General features: G+C 36.6%; 1 protein-coding gene across 1 annotated transcript in view; it reads left to right on the top strand.

Moving 5' to 3' along the window:
* Nucleotides 1-1,973: 1,973 nt before the first annotated feature.
* The window catches only part of LOC110378693 (NACHT and WD repeat domain-containing protein 2), a 36,878-nt gene continuing 21,651 nt past the window's right edge, over nucleotides 1,974-17,200 (top strand). Inside the window, exons 1-3 of the mRNA XM_064041717.1 lie at nucleotides 1,974-2,176; nucleotides 7,921-8,040; nucleotides 12,930-13,018. Of these exons, the coding sequence (XP_063897787.1) occupies nucleotides 7,938-8,040; nucleotides 12,930-13,018 (192 nt within the window). The 5' untranslated portion in view covers nucleotides 1,974-2,176; nucleotides 7,921-7,937. The remainder of the gene's footprint in view (nucleotides 2,177-7,920; nucleotides 8,041-12,929; nucleotides 13,019-17,200) is intronic.

The raw sequence follows: 17,200 nt of genomic DNA, 5'->3' as shown, positions 1-17,200 counted from the left end.
TTAAAAAAGTTCGCGCTCGCTACGCTCGCGGCTACATGTTGCTTAAAATGTACTTATCAGGTACTTTTGTGTCGTAGGCTCAAAAAATTTCGCGCTCGCTTCGCTCGCGGCTACTTGTTCCTTTACAATGTACTTAATCAGGTACTTTTGTGTCGTAGGCTCAAAAAATTTCGCGCTCGCTTCGCTCGCGCAATATTATTCAAACATTACGTTGTTAACTTCATAAGTCAAATCCAGGCTGTCTTACCTTTTATAAGTCAAATGTAGCAAAAATACATATTTATGCAGTCCTCAAAAACAAAAAAGTTTGCGTTACTGCTTGTTACTTAGCGTTTTTTAAAACTTATTAACTTTTTGTGTACATTAAGCCATGTATTCACTGGGAAACAATGTTTCAGATACACAGTTTCTGAAACATCACGTAGATGTTTACAGCAACAATGTTTCGGAAACTCTGCCGTCCACATCGTCCACAGAAACAAAATTATATGTTTCTGAAACACAATTATTTGTTTCAGAAACACGTAGATTTTGTTTCTGAAACCGTGTTTATAAACAATTGTTTCTCAGTGAATACATGGAGTTAATCTGTCTCGACTCTCATAACTTAAACCTGGCCAACCGTTTGAGCCAATGATTAGGATTTTTTTTTAATCATTTACCTACCAAAAAAGTGACTTTCGTTGGTGAAAATAAACATAAGTAGGTAGGTAGGCGGGGCGGCATTTTTCAGTTTTTGCCCCGCCTAAAAAAAATTGAAGATCCGGGGCTGCACAAACTTATACACTGTCACACAAGTGACTGGTGCTTTAACTATCGAATTGGAAACACCACGAAAAGCTTGCAACAAAACTAAAATCGGATTCTTCAAATTTAACAGACAGACATGTTTTGGTATCTAATTATCTATCATAATTTTTTGCATCACTTTTTCCCAGCTAAAACACATAAAATATTGAAAATGGCAGGCATTTTCGGGGGCTGTCTGATGTTATTTTAGATGTTCAAAAAGTTCGGTTTTTCAACCTTTCTTGAATAAATACTTTTTGAATCCTAACCCGCTATCGCTTACACCTTGAACCATCACCGCGCTCCACCCAGCAGTGGCAAGGTGCGGCCTGCACACACTGTTGCTAATGGATTGCCTTTTGTGCTGTTTGTCATTGTTATTGTTATGTAGTTAGCTATAGGTGACGTCATAAAAAATGGAGTTTGCCTGAAGTTTCAGAAGATATGTGGATAAGTTTTTTAGAAGTTTTAGGACTTAAGACACAATTAAATTTACCTATATGGATCACGCATACAAGTTTATTTGAGACGCATGTTTTAAATAGAAAAAAATATCTTCAGAAACACTGAAATCTATAGGGTTAAGAAGATGACGCCGGTGACATAAAAATCGTTAGAAATTGCAAAAGTTCCACTATGGAAAGTTGTGTTCAAATGATTCGAATTAGTCTATAAGTTGCACCTTAATTCCAGGAGAATTACTTCCCGCAACCAGTTAAAAAGTAGCTCATGTATTTTTTCAGTTGTTTCAGTAGTTTTAGCGTAAAAGCTTGTCAGAATTACTTTCGCCCTTATAATATCAGCACGGATAGACAGCGTATCGCTCACTGCAGACTAGTTTATCAGAAAATCCTCAATTCAATCAAAGTTTTAGTCTATCTAATACCGGCTGAATACCTAATCGTTGCTATCTGCGCACTTATCAAACGCCCGATCAAACTATCGGTCGACTAAAAAGTCTATTCTTTGCGGGTACTCTGCTAGAATAAACACTAGGGTCTTATAACACAACTATAATCTCTAAAATCAAAACCAATCACCACTCTATAATACTCTATACCCTATCGAATGACGTCAAATAGCGTCAAGCAGACTTTTTAAACTGACAATACCATGCAAACCGTTGCTAGGCAACAGGATAACAAGTCTCAAAACCACGAAGCAACTATCAGTGCTACAAAACAATCATTTGAAGAGACACGTTTTGACAAAAAAATAATTAAATCACCAAAATTAAATAATCGAGTTTCCGAGCATGTATCGATAAGTTTAATCGAGATTTTTTGTAATCGATACCGGTGTTAGAATCGGTTTGAAAGTGAAAACTGATAGTTTTGCTCATGACCTTTCCAAGGCAAACGTATTGATTAAAGTTTTGTAACACCAGGTAAGTTTTCTAAGTGGTTATGTGATAATTTATACTTTGTGTAGTCTAGATTTTTATTAGATTTAGTTTTTAGTGGTATTTTAGTTAAATTACTGAGGAGGGTATTTTTGTTTGCTGTGTAAAGAAAAATAATTCTTTAATAAAAGCTGTATTGGACGATAAATTGAAAAAAAAATCTGAGATACATACCTGAAGATTTCTATTTATTTTTGAGCTTGATTGATTGATTGTATTTTATTAAATATTTATACATATACTGTTATAACTAGATAGGTACATAATTATTTCTGAGAACAACTTTGTCTAATTTAGAACTTTTTAAACAAAAACCGGAGAAAAGGTTGCTGCAAAAATTGATTGAGCATTTTGAGCTACATTTAAATAAATGCTTAACTGTGAGATTTGATAATTTCATTGAATAAATCATGTAGTAAATTGCAAATTACTGCAACAATAAAGTTTCTTTTCATTATTTTTTAAAACAATAAGCAGTTCCACCCGCTTCCTAAGGGAACCCTGTGGACTGTTCTATAAACATTTCCAAAAACCCGAAAAACGGTTTTGGCCTGGACCGGGAAACAAACCCGAGCCTGAAGTTGCACTATGCGACAACTAGATCAACGAGGCAGCATACAATTTTCTTCACCTAAGCCTTCCGTACAGTGACAAAACTGAAATACATTTAATCTGCCATCTTCCCGTTAGACACTTCACCTTTTTACCCAACTTTTATCTTAAACCACATAATCCAAACAGGCAAAATGACTCGTGCGCACACAATCAGAGTTTCATTAACATATTTTATCAGTCTGCCATTAAATATCTCTGGGAATCCATCAAAAACGGCTCAATCTTATCTCTGTTATAGGTTACAGAGATTTACTGTTTTTATTAGTATATGTTTTTGTTACTAAGGGATATTTTGTTAATAATGTTTTCATTTAAGTTGGATAAAAAAAATTGTAGCCTCCAGAATCGTAGGCGTCGTCATGTACTCATTTATTTTGAATCGGTTATTTATTTATTTAAAACTTCATGTTCAGGCATCAATGGTCCATAGATAAATACCTTAAAGACTAGCATAATATGTATATGTTTATAGGTTATAGAAAGACATTTATTCTAGTTAAGGTTTTTTGGTTTGGCTGAACTTTATCTTCTTCCTGCCCTGTTTCACAAATTACTTGGTGTAGTCGCAATACTAACATCCACTCTCTTCTTATATCCTACCACTACTACACTACTAGGCACTACCTCTAACCTTCTAAATTTCATGGGTTCCGTTATACCTAACGTTGATTTGGGAGTGCAAGTCGACGCCATATACTGTGATTTTAAAAAAGCTTTTGATATGGTCGATCACGATATCTTATTGACTAAACTGGCGGCAATCGGATGCACTCCTAAACTCCTTGGTTTCTTCGCGGATCACATGAAAGATAGAAGACAGTATGTCGAGTATGCGGGTTATAAATCGGAGCCCTACTATACGAGATCAGGCGTAAGTCAGGGCAGCAATTTGGGACCTCTTCAATTCATTTTGATGATCAATGATCTGCCGGACGTCGTCAGGGGTACCATCTGTCTGTTGTACGCTGATGATCTTAAGATCTTACGAGCAGTAAGGGAAGAACAAGATTGTGAGCGCTTTCAAGAAGACGTGGATAGGGTAGCTGAATGGAGCAAGAGAAACAAATTGTTTTTCAACAAGTCTAAATGCTCGGTTATCAGTTTTGGTCGTATGAAAGCCCCAGTAACCTACAAGTACAAGCTGGACGATACACCGCTTCAAAGAACCGATTCTGTGCGAGATTTAGGAGTGAATATTAACGCTGAGCTGACATTTCGTAATCACATTTTAAATGTTTGCAAAAAAGCTTATAGGAGTCTAGGTTTTGTACTTCGTCGAGCAGGAGAATTTACAAATGTGTCTGTACTATCTGCTTTATATAACATATTGGTAGGAAGTCAGCTAGAGAGTAACGCAATCATCTGGGCTCCACATGAAACTAAGTATAGTCTCATGCTGGAACGTATTCAAAATAAATATACTAGGTTTCTGTACCTGAAACTTTATGGTGTATATCCTTTTTATCCTTTAATGTATCCGACCTTGTTTGTTATAGGCATGGTTGGATACAATAAATTGGAAACTAGGAGGGACATGGCTCTTGCCACGTACATATTTAAATTATGGCGCGGTAAGATATCAAATTCAGGGGTTCTAAAGGAACTTAAACTGTGCGTGCCCGACAAATACGTGTCGCGAAGGCGACGGCCGAGTCTGTTTGTAATACCGGCTGCTAGGACGAACTTGTTGGGGAAAGCTCCATTAACACGTACATTACGTGTACTCAACGAGGTAGCGGACAGAATCGATATTTTTACTTGCTCTCTGAATGAGTTCGCAAAAATCACAATGATGATAGTTTGCCAATGAAAATATTATAATTTTTGTACCACACTATTGAATTAGGGAAACCTGTAATGATAGTGATGATGTTGTTGAATAAATAAATAAATAAATAAATCCTCTTTCAAGCAATTAATCCATCGTTTCCTCGTTCTACCTCTGCACCTCCATCCATCCACATTCATCTACAGTACATGCATAATATATAATATACTAACTAAAATTATAAAGCAGAATAGTTTGATTGCTTGAACGCGGATTCAAAGATTTTTGGGCACATTGAACTCGCTTATCAAAGCACTTATAGTCAACTTTTATCCGGGTGCGAAGAGTTATTACTTACTTCCATAAAAAAAAATCAAACCCACCACATGAGAAGTATAACAGGAAATGTGCACACCACGAAATAGTAATTTGTAACTCGTAAAATAATTATAGCTTGCTGTCGACAGTCGGTTTATGGCGTCCGTCTAAATATGACGCTTTATGGCTTTCCAATGATATTTTAGGGTCCAAGTATTATATGGTGGAAAATTATTTGAAGACGTATTTCAACGTCTTGGGTAAGTCTGGAGTTTTACTCGACTGCGACAAAAGTAGGGTTATCTGTACGCTTAACCATGTAATACTGGCTATTCTCTACGATTCCACATGTGTCCTGATGGAACTACTTACAGCATCCTGATACAAAATAGCCTTGAAATAGTCAGAAACCAGAAAGTATGACAACGAGCTTTTCCAGAGGTATCGCGTTGCCCGGGTAGTTCGGTTGAAGAGGTCAGATAGGCAGTCGATCCATGTAGGTAAAGCACTGGTCCTTTCGGTTTATTCTTTAAGATTGGAAATCCACCCCAATATATGTGGGAAAAGGCTAGGCAGATGATGATTTCATAATGGCATAATGTATCAAATAGTAGGCTTATGTGTATAACGATTACTGGACCATTTTCAGTTGTCAAATCACCGATTTGACCAATAGGCGGCAACTCGGCAGGTACCGATACTTGGTTATTATCATCCTCCGAGCCTCTTTCCCAAATATGTTGGGGTCGGCTTCCAGTCTAACCGGATGTAGCTGAGTACCAGTGCTTAACAAGAAGCGACTGCCCTATCTGATCCCTTCAACCCAGTTACCCGGGCAACCCAATACTCCTTGGTTAGACGGGTGTCAGACTTACTGGCTTCTGACTACCCGTACTTGGTTATCGTACTCACTCTTAAACTTCCACAAATAAGTAACATTGTAGTAATACTGAACTTAACTTAAAATAACTTAGGTAGGTAAAGTCCACTCTCATTACAAGACTTAGTTCCGGAAATATAATAAAACTACAGTTTGTTTGTATATTAAGTCAGGAAGATGTTCGCGCTTCATCGGTTTTACGAGGGAGACAGAAATACGAGTCGACACTTGCATTCGGGATGGCTTTTCATACGTTTGTAATTATACTTGTTACCCGCCCTGGCTTGACCTTCTTTCCTCCTTGTGATTAATACTCTATGAAAATCGGCTAAGTAATTTTTGCGGTCACTGCGAACCGATTTATTTGAACTGGCAGCCTGTTTTATAATATGGGTACTAGCTGTTTGTTGATACTCGTGCAAACGTGAACGTGAACGTGATTTTAATCACCGACAGAAAAAGATTGAAGATTGTTTACAATGGCAAAAATCTAAAGGTAATGTCATCCAAAAAGTGAAAAATTGCTTCAACATTGTTTTAGAAGTCGATTGCAAATTAAGCAGCTGCAGCCTAAAGACTCACTAGACTGTACAATCCTCTATTTTGCAGTGCTTTTTTTGTACCTAAATGTTTTTTTTTTCAATTTATGCCTGAGACATATGTATAATTTTCTACTTTTCATCTCTTTTATTTTGTAGATGACTTTTCAATTTATAACCTAAACCACAATAGGACCTTCCATGCCCTACAATTCAATTTAACGAATACACCTCTATTTCTAAAACTGCACACCATATCTCCGTAATGACTACCCATTGGATATAACTGTGCCTGATCATGCGAAGGCTATCGGCAGGTCAGTAATAGCACTTCAATAGCCACCGCTATCATACTGATAAGATATCGCTAACTGAATTAAATTGTCGGTGAACGCTCAATCTTTTAATTAATTTTAAATGGGTAGTGTTGGATTGGGTATTAGGTATGGTTCTATGGTCATTGTAATGTCATATATCAGGAAGTTTTTGATTCTATAGGCTCTCACCTTTCTTCTCTTTTATACTTTTGACGTATAATTTTGTCTGCACACCATCACAAATGCTGGTCACTAAAATCTAAAATTCAGCATCGCTGATTGTTTTAAAAATCTAAGTCGTAATCCGTCAAGCGGATTTGAGTAGTCTAAAACCACACGATAAATGAAAATCATTAAATCATCAAAAAAATACATGTGTGAGTGTATTTTTTTCTGGCCAATTGGTCCAAAATAAATATTTCCTCATGAAAGAATTTTGTAACAGAGTAAGAATTTTCCACTTCCATTCCTCTCTGTCAGCCGTTTTGGGGGCTGTCTTTTGTAGATTTGAGGTTCAAAAAGTGCAGACTTTTGATTTCGTCACACTAACATCCACTATTCCACTGTATTCGTATTCCTGTCTTCTTTCATCCAATAATTCCTACAGTTCTTCTTTAAGTATTACAGTATCTAACACTAGAAATTACTTTAGTAACAAAAGGTGCAGCTTTCAGGAAATATCGGATCTGAAAGTCATGCAAGCATTGTTATGTTTCCGCTGCACGCAACTGAAATCAATACCTAAAGATAGATAAGTCATATAAAATGATTGTAATAAATAAAGTGCAATTTAAATAAATAATTGGATTAAGGAAATTATTTGTTTGTCTCTATAAATTTGTTTTATTAGACCCTTTAAAAATTACTGCCGAATTTGAATTAGGGTGTCACAGTAATTTCTTCAGATCACGTCAAGTATTTTACTTACCTATTAGGATCATAAAGTCAAATTATTATGCACTTAGTAAAACGCACTAATTTCCGAGTTCCTCTTCCACCTGAACTTCCATGAAAGGAATAACTCCCGTGGTTTTTCCTGATTCTAATTTCTTAAGAGGTAGGCAGGTAAACAAACTAAAAAATTACAGAGATTTTTATATGTGGTTTTTGATTGTGAATTTTTATTGGCCAATGTTAATGTAGTTAAAAGATAATTATGGTGTTAACTTATGGAGGTTCTTTAAGTACATGGGATAGAAAAACCTCATCAAAAGTTGCTCTAAAGTTTCTACATAAACCTAAGTGCATCAGACAATGTAATAAATATTGTTACTTATTCCGAATTTCCCCAGGACGTCCAGCCTGAACCATGGATGACAGGACCGTGGACCTGATCTTCGGCGGCTCGCTGAAGTCGCTGCCGCCCGTCAGCTCCAAGATTGTGAGGATCTTCACCAGCTCCACTTTCACAGGTAAGATGACCCCATAGATATAGTTAAGAAGGCTTATTCAGGGGGTCATTCAAGGGGGGGTAACTGGTCGTCGAAACCAAGTGGCTGCGTTTTGACCACCAGACTGGAAGCCGATCCCAACATAGTTAAGAAAAAGGCTCGTAGGATGAGGATGAGGTCATTTTTGGATTTTAGGCAGCCAGATAAATTCAGACGTGAAGTGGCATAATATAGTTTCGCAAAGGGAGTGTCTCCTTCTCCTTGATTGCTAGTTTAAAATCAGAAACCACTGAAATTTAGTACATTCTAATATTTTAAAACAAAGCTTGACAATTACAACTCGAAAGACATAATTTCAACCCATGTATGTTTTTATGAAACGCGAAATACAGTCTTAAGCGTCAATATTAGGGGAGATGTTCCCAAAACGGGTAAGCTAAGGGAAGATGGTAAATAAAATAACCAAGAACATTACATGCGACTTGTATTTGTACTCATAGGGTTGTTTATATAATAAACTTTGGAAAACATAAGATAGTCTTAGTAATCTTCTTAAAAAATCAGAAAAAAAATCAAAAAAATAAACCCCTTCGAAATACCCGCTTTGCCCTCGGGGGGGTCCTAAAACGGGTAGCGCCTTTGGGCAAAGCAGGTAATGAATGAATATATGTGATAAATGAATTAGAAAACGTATCTTAGCCTCCTGTTATCCAGGAAATCTTTATCGTTAATTAGTCTCCTTAATTATGTTAAACAGTTTTCTTATTTTGATCAGTCTAGATCACTTTTTTACTTTATTAAATGTTACATTTGAAATTGTAATCCTGCCAGCAGATAATTTTGTGAAAAATCAGAGAAAACATATTTTAATTTCTTTTTCATACTGTTCCTGTACTTCTTCAGCTCTCTGTGGCTTTCTTTGTCTTCGATTAGCTTTCTGTGGGATCAATTGAGGAAGTGGCCCCTTATTTCAAATCGGGTAGTCACCCGTTATGCCCCTACCCGTTTTGCCCAAAAGCACGTTTTAAATTTCAACTACCTTAACCTTAAAATAGTAAACAAGGAGACCACTAAATATTCACAATTAATAAGCATATAACATGCAAAATGATAATACAAAACTGCGAAAACCGTATCTTGCACCATATTTGAGTAGTCAGCACCAGCATAATCCGATTTTTTTTAGTAAACTCTGCAAAAAACTTTTTTTACATCTAATCTCGAAAACGCTCGTTTTAGGCGCGCGAGCCAACTGACCGTGATCGGCGGGGTGGTAGTGCACCGCTCTACACTCACAGGTTCACACTAAGACCTATAATATACGAATGGCAAAGCCTACCCGTTTTAGGAGGGGTACCCGTTTTAGGAACATCTCCCCTATTATTCATTGAACCTGGTTCGAACCCATATTTTCATTGTTTCAACCAAAAATACGAAAATAAAGACAGCAGACTCGAACTGCGTCATTGAAGCGCCCCTATAGTGCAGGTTTCAAATGGTATTTACCCACGTAGAGGGCAAACTTCGCACAAAATGTGCACTATTTTTAGCTTTCCAAGCAATAATGGTTTTAGAAGCTAGTGATTCCATACCATCTACATTTTACGTAACACCTAAACAAAATATAGATGTTAAGTATAAGATTGGTGAAATGGATATTGCAAAAGTTTTGAAAAAAGTAGTCGGATGTATTTGAGAAGCTACTCTTTTTTGAAGTCGGTAAAATAATGAATAAAGTGGATAATTTTGTCTTCTATTGGGCCACCCAGACAGAGGTCTAGATAATTGAACAGAGAGTTCAATTTTAAAATACACTCAATACATTTACAACACAACTACTACTACAGAAACAACTACATTCAAACATTTTTCATCTATGAAATCATAATATGCTTCGCGCCAAATAACCCAAAAATACTACTATGCATACCTGATTCGACAAACGTTTATCTTCGCAATCTGTACACGTCCTTTCTAAGGAAAATATCAATATTATTAATATTTTACTTAATAAAAGCTTACAGACAGCTAGAAATACCACAAATCCACTAGAACTTATTGATCCAAGCAGCTTAATATCTTCAAATCGTGATCAAATGCAATTTTGTATTCATTTCCCCTACAAGTGGGGATGGGTGGGGTTGGGTGGGGCGAGTGGGGCGAGAGGGGGTTCAAATGAACAACTTTTAATTAACGCCATATTTATCAGATAGTAGGCGGTGATCGGTTTTGGAAAATTTAATTTTACTTGACCTACTTTTGGTGTGGTTTTAAAAAGTTTTGTTTTAAGAATTCGATATCTTAAGCTAGAAAGATGATATACTTTTTTCTACAATGCATCTTATGCATCTTCTTTAGTCGATTGGTAAGAAGAGTAATTTAAACAACAAAGCTTAACATTTATTTTTCTGTGTGACGAAAACAGCTTTTTGTGCATACCTTCACACATGTAAGCTATTTATTTGCTTGTGTTATGGGTGCTAACCAGACTGATAAAACATATCATCACACCCAGACCACATCCAACAAGCATACGTGGTCGTCTCCCTCATCCAGGAATCTCTGAATCTTCTGAACCGATTTCAAAACTTAAACTAGTTATTTCCACTAAACCAGTGCACGATAGACAATACAAAATGCACTGCATTATTCTAGCGTGCCTTGTCAGCGACACTCGAGAGGTAGTGCGAATATTTCAAACTCGCACGATTCACTCGCTCTGTGATATTTAGACGAAGATTTTAGGCTCTGTTGAAACATGGATTGGATAAATCGCTTTTGGAGTGTTTGACGGCTTTTTCAGAAAATAGACAGCTTTGGCTTCATATAAAAGGGGTAAAAGTACATAGTTGATATTTAAAATAACATTTACTGCCTGGAAGCCCCTTTTAAATACTTAATTTATTATGTATTTTTGCTAGTAGGTATAATTTTTGAACTACAACTTACTGACTGACGTACAGAGCTACGGACAGCGGCGTTTTAAAGCAGACTCCCACTTTACCCAATGGGTACGGAATCCTATAAAGTAGCCAAGACTTTTTGCTACTAAAAACCCATGTATCTTTACATATCAAAGTTAAATCATCCATTAGATTTCCAAGATATCCCTCTTCCATCTAATCCTAGCCACGAAATTCTTCAAACCACTCCATCCTTACTCACTATTCTTAGAACGATTAAATATGAATTCCGGTACAGTAACACTATAACGTTCGCGTGAAACCAAGGAAAACAAAATAACTAGCGGAGGTGTCATAACGTAAAATCTCCTAAGAAAGTAGCGCGCCAAAATGCGGTGGGACGAGGAACGTTACTGTCTTCGCCCTTATACGCCCTCTTTGGACCCGATAATTTTTTTGTTACATCTAAAATCGTTGACAGAAGTCTCAAAGAACCCGAACGCCTCGTTAGTTCACTCGTAACTGATCGTTTTAGTCATGCCCATCGTACTGTGTTACTTAGAAGAAGGCGCCTGATCTACCTGCATTGTGGTATATCCGCTCAACTTTCCTTACTCCGTACGTGTAACCGACCCAATTTCATGCAATGGTGACAAGAAATGCAGTCACCATAGTACTGCAGAACTGGTGAATTCATTTACTTTACGCGGCTATGGCTATGAGGGGTTACGAGCCCCAGTAAGTAGATGCATGGGTCCGTTTATCAAGAGGTTAAGCACCGATTGTCGTGTTCAATAGGTGGATGGGATCACAACGAGTGCCTCAGTGTATTCGGAAGGCAAGATTTGAACATTTTTGGCACTCCTCACGGGTAGTCAGAAGCCAGAAAGTCGGACAAACTGGTCTTACTAAGGGACATTGGTTTGCGCGGCAACTGGTTAGAACAGATCAGAACAGAATCAAAACTATACCCTCTCATTAAACTCAAATTCTACTTATAAATCTAGGAATCCTCATAAACATTATTCAAATGAGTTCCACCTCTGTACTAAACGGTAAGTATACTACAAAACCACATTAACTGCATAACACCGGAATTTAACTCGAAGCGATTGAGATAGCGATTTCTCTGAAATATTTTATCATACTTCAATAATTATGTGAATTTATTTCCAAGAACATTGCTACTTAAAATATCATTAGCGTGTCATTCTCTCAAATTCAGGGCAAAGGCCTCTTTTCGAGTACATTAGTTAGACAAGGAAAATGCTTGCTGCTTTAAAATATTTTCCATGGTACTCGATACCTATACCTACATTATAAAGATATTTCACATTTGGGTTAGTTAAAAATTGACATGTTACAGCCTTTTTTTATCGTCCCACAGCTGGGCACAGGCCTCCTCTCACACAGAAAGGGTTGAGCGTTAATCACCACGCTTGCTCAATGCGGGTTGGTGATTTCAGACTATAAGATGTTTTCCTTCACCTTTTTATCAGCCATTGGTGTCCAAGATATACTTAGAAAATACATACAAACTTAGAAAAGTTGCATTGGTACTTGCCTGAACTGGAATCGAACACACACCCTCATACTCGAGAGGTTGGTTCTTTACTTACTGGTTTCATTGACATACCTCTATAATTTCATGATTGAATAGCTAAACCGATGGACAATAGTGTTGTATTTATGTGATAATGACAACATGAAACTATGGAGAAACGCATGACTAAGTTACAGTCGCACAGTTCGGTCGGACATTGTATAGGTCTATCTTTTAATATCGATGGAACAGATTGATGAAACTAGTTCAAGGTCAGAACAGCATTCTTCCGTTTATCTAGCTGCCATTTTTTCATCTCTGGCAATTTTACTAATAGTTAGTGGCTCCATTTAAATCATAGGTTTTCTTAGCATTCATTGAGACTGCTACCAACATAATTGGGAAAAGCTAGATAGGCAGATGATGATGACATTACATTAAATCTGAATCATTTTTACTTCCAGATACAACGATGGAGAGAAATACACTCATGGCGAAATGTTACCCGCGCATCAAAGACTACTGCCGAGAGAAACATGGCTTAGAGTTTCAGGTAAGAGACAAAACCTGTACTAAATTATTAAGAACTTTTGAGTATTTTTAACATTAGTCATTTTTGTTTGACTGTTGAAAGTTTTTTTTTTTATGATAATAATTGATATGGATTTAACTGTACTGACTTTTACTGACTTTTAGCAGCATATGGATATCATTCCAACCAACTACTACAGTGCCATCCTTACTTAATTTTACAAATACGAAAGCGAGTTTTTCTCTTTGTCTGTAGCGTTTTCACGACAAAACTTCTAGCCGGATTTACTTTTTATTCAGATGTATGAAGTAGTTCACTCAAGACGTGAGTGCAACCGTGGATAATAGCTATTTAATGATCAATTATTGGAACTAAAGACCCTTGGTAGAATTGCAGTCATCTATCAAATAATTGATTGTAGTTAACTAACACTTTAATTACCCAAGTAGATAAATTATTAACCGCTCCTAAAAAATATAATTATTTATTTTTAACTTCCTCAATTCGAAGACAACATTCAAATGGCTTTCTAAGAATATTTTTTGAGTGTCAAATCAAAACCAATATTTTCATGGAATTACATAAGTTTCTTTCAGAGGAAACCAAACTTATTATTGGATATGCTGTGGTTTTCCACGAATAACGGTTCAGAAGCTTATTTTCTTTAGATTTTGTATTAAAATTAATGTCTTCCGATGAACAAATAAAAAGTAAACGTTTGGAGATTTGGACTAATACTTCAATACGGTTAAAAAATAAGTGGGTTTTAGTTGTGTATGAATGTATTATTATGACAGTGTTTTTTTTACACTTACACTCTGCCTCGCTTTGAATGTCTCGCAATCTTTGTAATTCTGCCTATCCTACCTTTATGCCAAAACTACTGAACCAATTTTAATTTAAGGTAAGCAGGTACATTAATAGTAAAATACGGAAATAATAGAAATATAAGAATAAATGGAGCCTAAAAAAGGGCAAAGTCTATTTTTTATTGGGCTGCGGTTTTTCAATCGGGTAGAACCGTGGTATAAAAATATTTTAAATCGTGCGCATTGGTATTCAGACACAAAGACATCATCCTCCGAGCCTTTTTCCCAATCATGTTGGGGTCGGCTTCCAGTCTAACCGGATTCAGCTGAGTACCAGTGCTTTACAAGAAGCGACTGCCTATCTGACCTCCTCAACCCAGTTACCCGGGCAACCCGATACCCCTTGGTTAGACTGGTGTCAGACTTACTGGCTTCTGACTACCCGTAACGACTGCCAAGGATGTTCAATGACAGCCGGGACCTACAGTTTAACGTGCCATCCGAAACACAGCCAATGGTGTCTAAGTTATACTTAGAAAGTACATACAAACTTAGAAAAGTTGCATTGGTACTTGCCTGACCTGGGATCGAACCCGCGCCCTCATACTTGAGAGGTTGGTCCTTTACCCACTAGGCCACCACGACTCTTCAGACACAAAGACATACAAATCTTAATTAAAGGTAAATTAAAAAGAACGGAAAGATACATAAAATAAGCCATACCAAGTAATAACATAAAATATATTTCCAATAGAAAATGTGTTATGAAAAAAATACGGAAAGGTACCCCTTACCTTTTCAATTTGTATAAGAAGTCTTGACCCGACATCCGATACCTTTGCCCTTAGATCCCATATTTACATAAAAACCTGATGTTATCTATCCTTACGAATATTACAGATATATTTTGTACAATTTTGTGCTGTAAAAGCGTCAGTAATCTATACTAATATCATAAAGCATAAGAGTTTGTTTTCTGAGTTACGCTGAGAAAAAACACAAAAGGTTCCACAAACAGACAAAAAGTAGGCTATATCCTCTATCAGGCTCTTGTCTAGATTATCTCTGTATATTTTTAATACTCATAGTAGCGCTCGTGGTGGCTAAGTCAACGCTTAGCGCGGTCGGTCTGTGGGTGAGTGACCATCTTGTTATGACGAGTTCTTCCATGTTTCGGAAGGCACGATGAATTGGTGGGTCTCGGCTATCATTTGAACATCTTCGGTAGTCGTTACGGGTAGTCAGAAGCCAGAAAGTCTGTCAACCCGTGGAACCAAGGGATACTGGTTTACCCGGGTCACTGTGTTTTGGAGCTTAGATAGGCAGTCGCTTCATGAAAAAAACTGGTATTCAGGTGCATCCAGTTCGACTAGAAGCTGACCTCATCATAGTTGGGAAAAGGCTAGGCAGGTGATGATGATGATGTCGTCCTTTTTCAAGGTCTATACTATCTATGTAAACTTAAACGTGTAAAATTTCTTTAATACTTATAGATACCTATGCCTAGAGGTAGAAACCTAGTGTGCGATATTAAGTCAATGCTACGAGATTCACGAGCTTCTACTACAATCCTTTGGGAAATCAGATCCCGAACTATATTATTATTGTCATACAAACTGAATTCTGCTGTTTGCTATACTTATTGATCATCTTATATTTCATGCATGTCTTGGCACATTCGTAAATTATATAGGTAAGTTAATTTAGTCTACGTCTGGTATGTCTGCTAGTGATAAACTTATAACCTACTGGTCACGTTTTCATGTGTGCTTTTTCATGCAGAGGGTTTTATGTGAAAGGTCTATTCTTATAGTAGGTTTGTGAATACTTATTTGATACATATAAAGTAATTATTAGGCTTTTCAACTTCTAAATTGTATGTCTCAAGGCCAACTGTTTTTGACTCCAACTATCATCGTGGTATTTTTCTTATATGTACTCGAATAATCAAGTAACTTATACATATTTGAAATCGTTAATTTACTCAGAACAATAGAAAATATTTTTTGGCTACGGTTCTTTGAGCAAGCCACTGTTAAATAAACCGGCCAAGTGCGAGTCGGACTCGCGCACCGAGGGTTCCGTACAAATGAATAGCGATATATTACAAATTAATAGATTTGATTGTAGATATATGTACAAATTAATAGCCTGTATAGATAAAAAGCGAGTCTCGCGCCAACCGCAACTTTCCACATAGATAGGTTTTGACTGCCATTGTGGGATCGATAGCAAAGATCAGATATAGTTATGGAAACTCCTTTACAATTTATAACGTAACCCTGTGTCGGAGCTTATTTTATTTTAGGTGATGAGAATTCACTACTAATGGGATCTTTTATTTTTGAGGGATTAATCACCTAACGAGCCCCAGTTTCAGGTTTTTTTCGAAACTGCCTGACGACTTGTAACTGTCGAATTGTAACAACGACTGCTAGAGAGTAGGATTCAGGGCTGCTGGCTTTATGTTTCTAGAGCCTTGACAAAAGTGTAATTCTGTCCCTTTCTTTGTTTTATAAAGTCGGCTTTATTTTATTTTGTAGCATTTTACAAACAAATCCAACTTCAAACATATAAAAAAGCAACAAGAAAACAAAAGCAAGAAAGAAATTAAAAAGATGTTAGGTGCATCGGTCTAGAAGTCGGTGTCTAGAGAATGTATCTGTATTTATTTTACCACCGAGATCTAGACCGATGCATATAAACAGTTTTCTTGTTGTTTTTAGAAGTTGTTTTTTTTTTTGTAAAAAGTTTTTATTTTTAACTTTTGTGAAAAGTTCTCGTCAATACGAATAATATAAACCCAAACACGACGTTACTAAATCATACCGTTGAGGAGTTCTCTCGACTTTCTCACGTCTCCATCATCAAGAAAGCTCTAAACCTTCACTGTTTGATAGTATCACCAGACATACATCTGAGAATCAAGTTTTAATCCTATGCATGCCTACAATTTCTGATAGTTGCCCTCGATTTCTCAGGATTTCCATCATCAGATCCTGACCTGATGACAATGGAAATAAACGGCGAGTATACTCTTTTACCACAAAGAAATGATTTCGCAAATCCGTCAAACTTGGTCGTTTAAATTCCCCATTGAAATGAGGAAAATATTTGATTTGATTTGATAATATTTTAATATTTTATGTAACTTAAAATTTATCATTTTCGCAATTTTTCCTTTATCTGTACTATATAACGTTGCTTCTTGCCGAATTTCAAGATTCTGAGTTTACGGGAAGTACCTTATAGGTTTTGATTCCCTAGCGTGTGACGGAAATTCGTCTAAGGTGTCGGTATAACTGCTGTATCTTTTGATCGCGTTAACTTAGATGTTTGATTTTTTCACTGCCTAAAGGGACAATAGACCTAGGTATTTGTTATAAATTTCAAT

This window comes from Helicoverpa armigera, chromosome 26, assembly GCF_030705265.1.
Source record: "Helicoverpa armigera isolate CAAS_96S chromosome 26, ASM3070526v1, whole genome shotgun sequence".
Classification (NCBI taxonomy): domain Eukaryota; kingdom Metazoa; phylum Arthropoda; class Insecta; order Lepidoptera; family Noctuidae; genus Helicoverpa; species Helicoverpa armigera.
The sequence above is the reverse complement of the archived record's forward strand: the minus strand, read 5'-3'. Positions and strand labels throughout refer to the sequence as shown.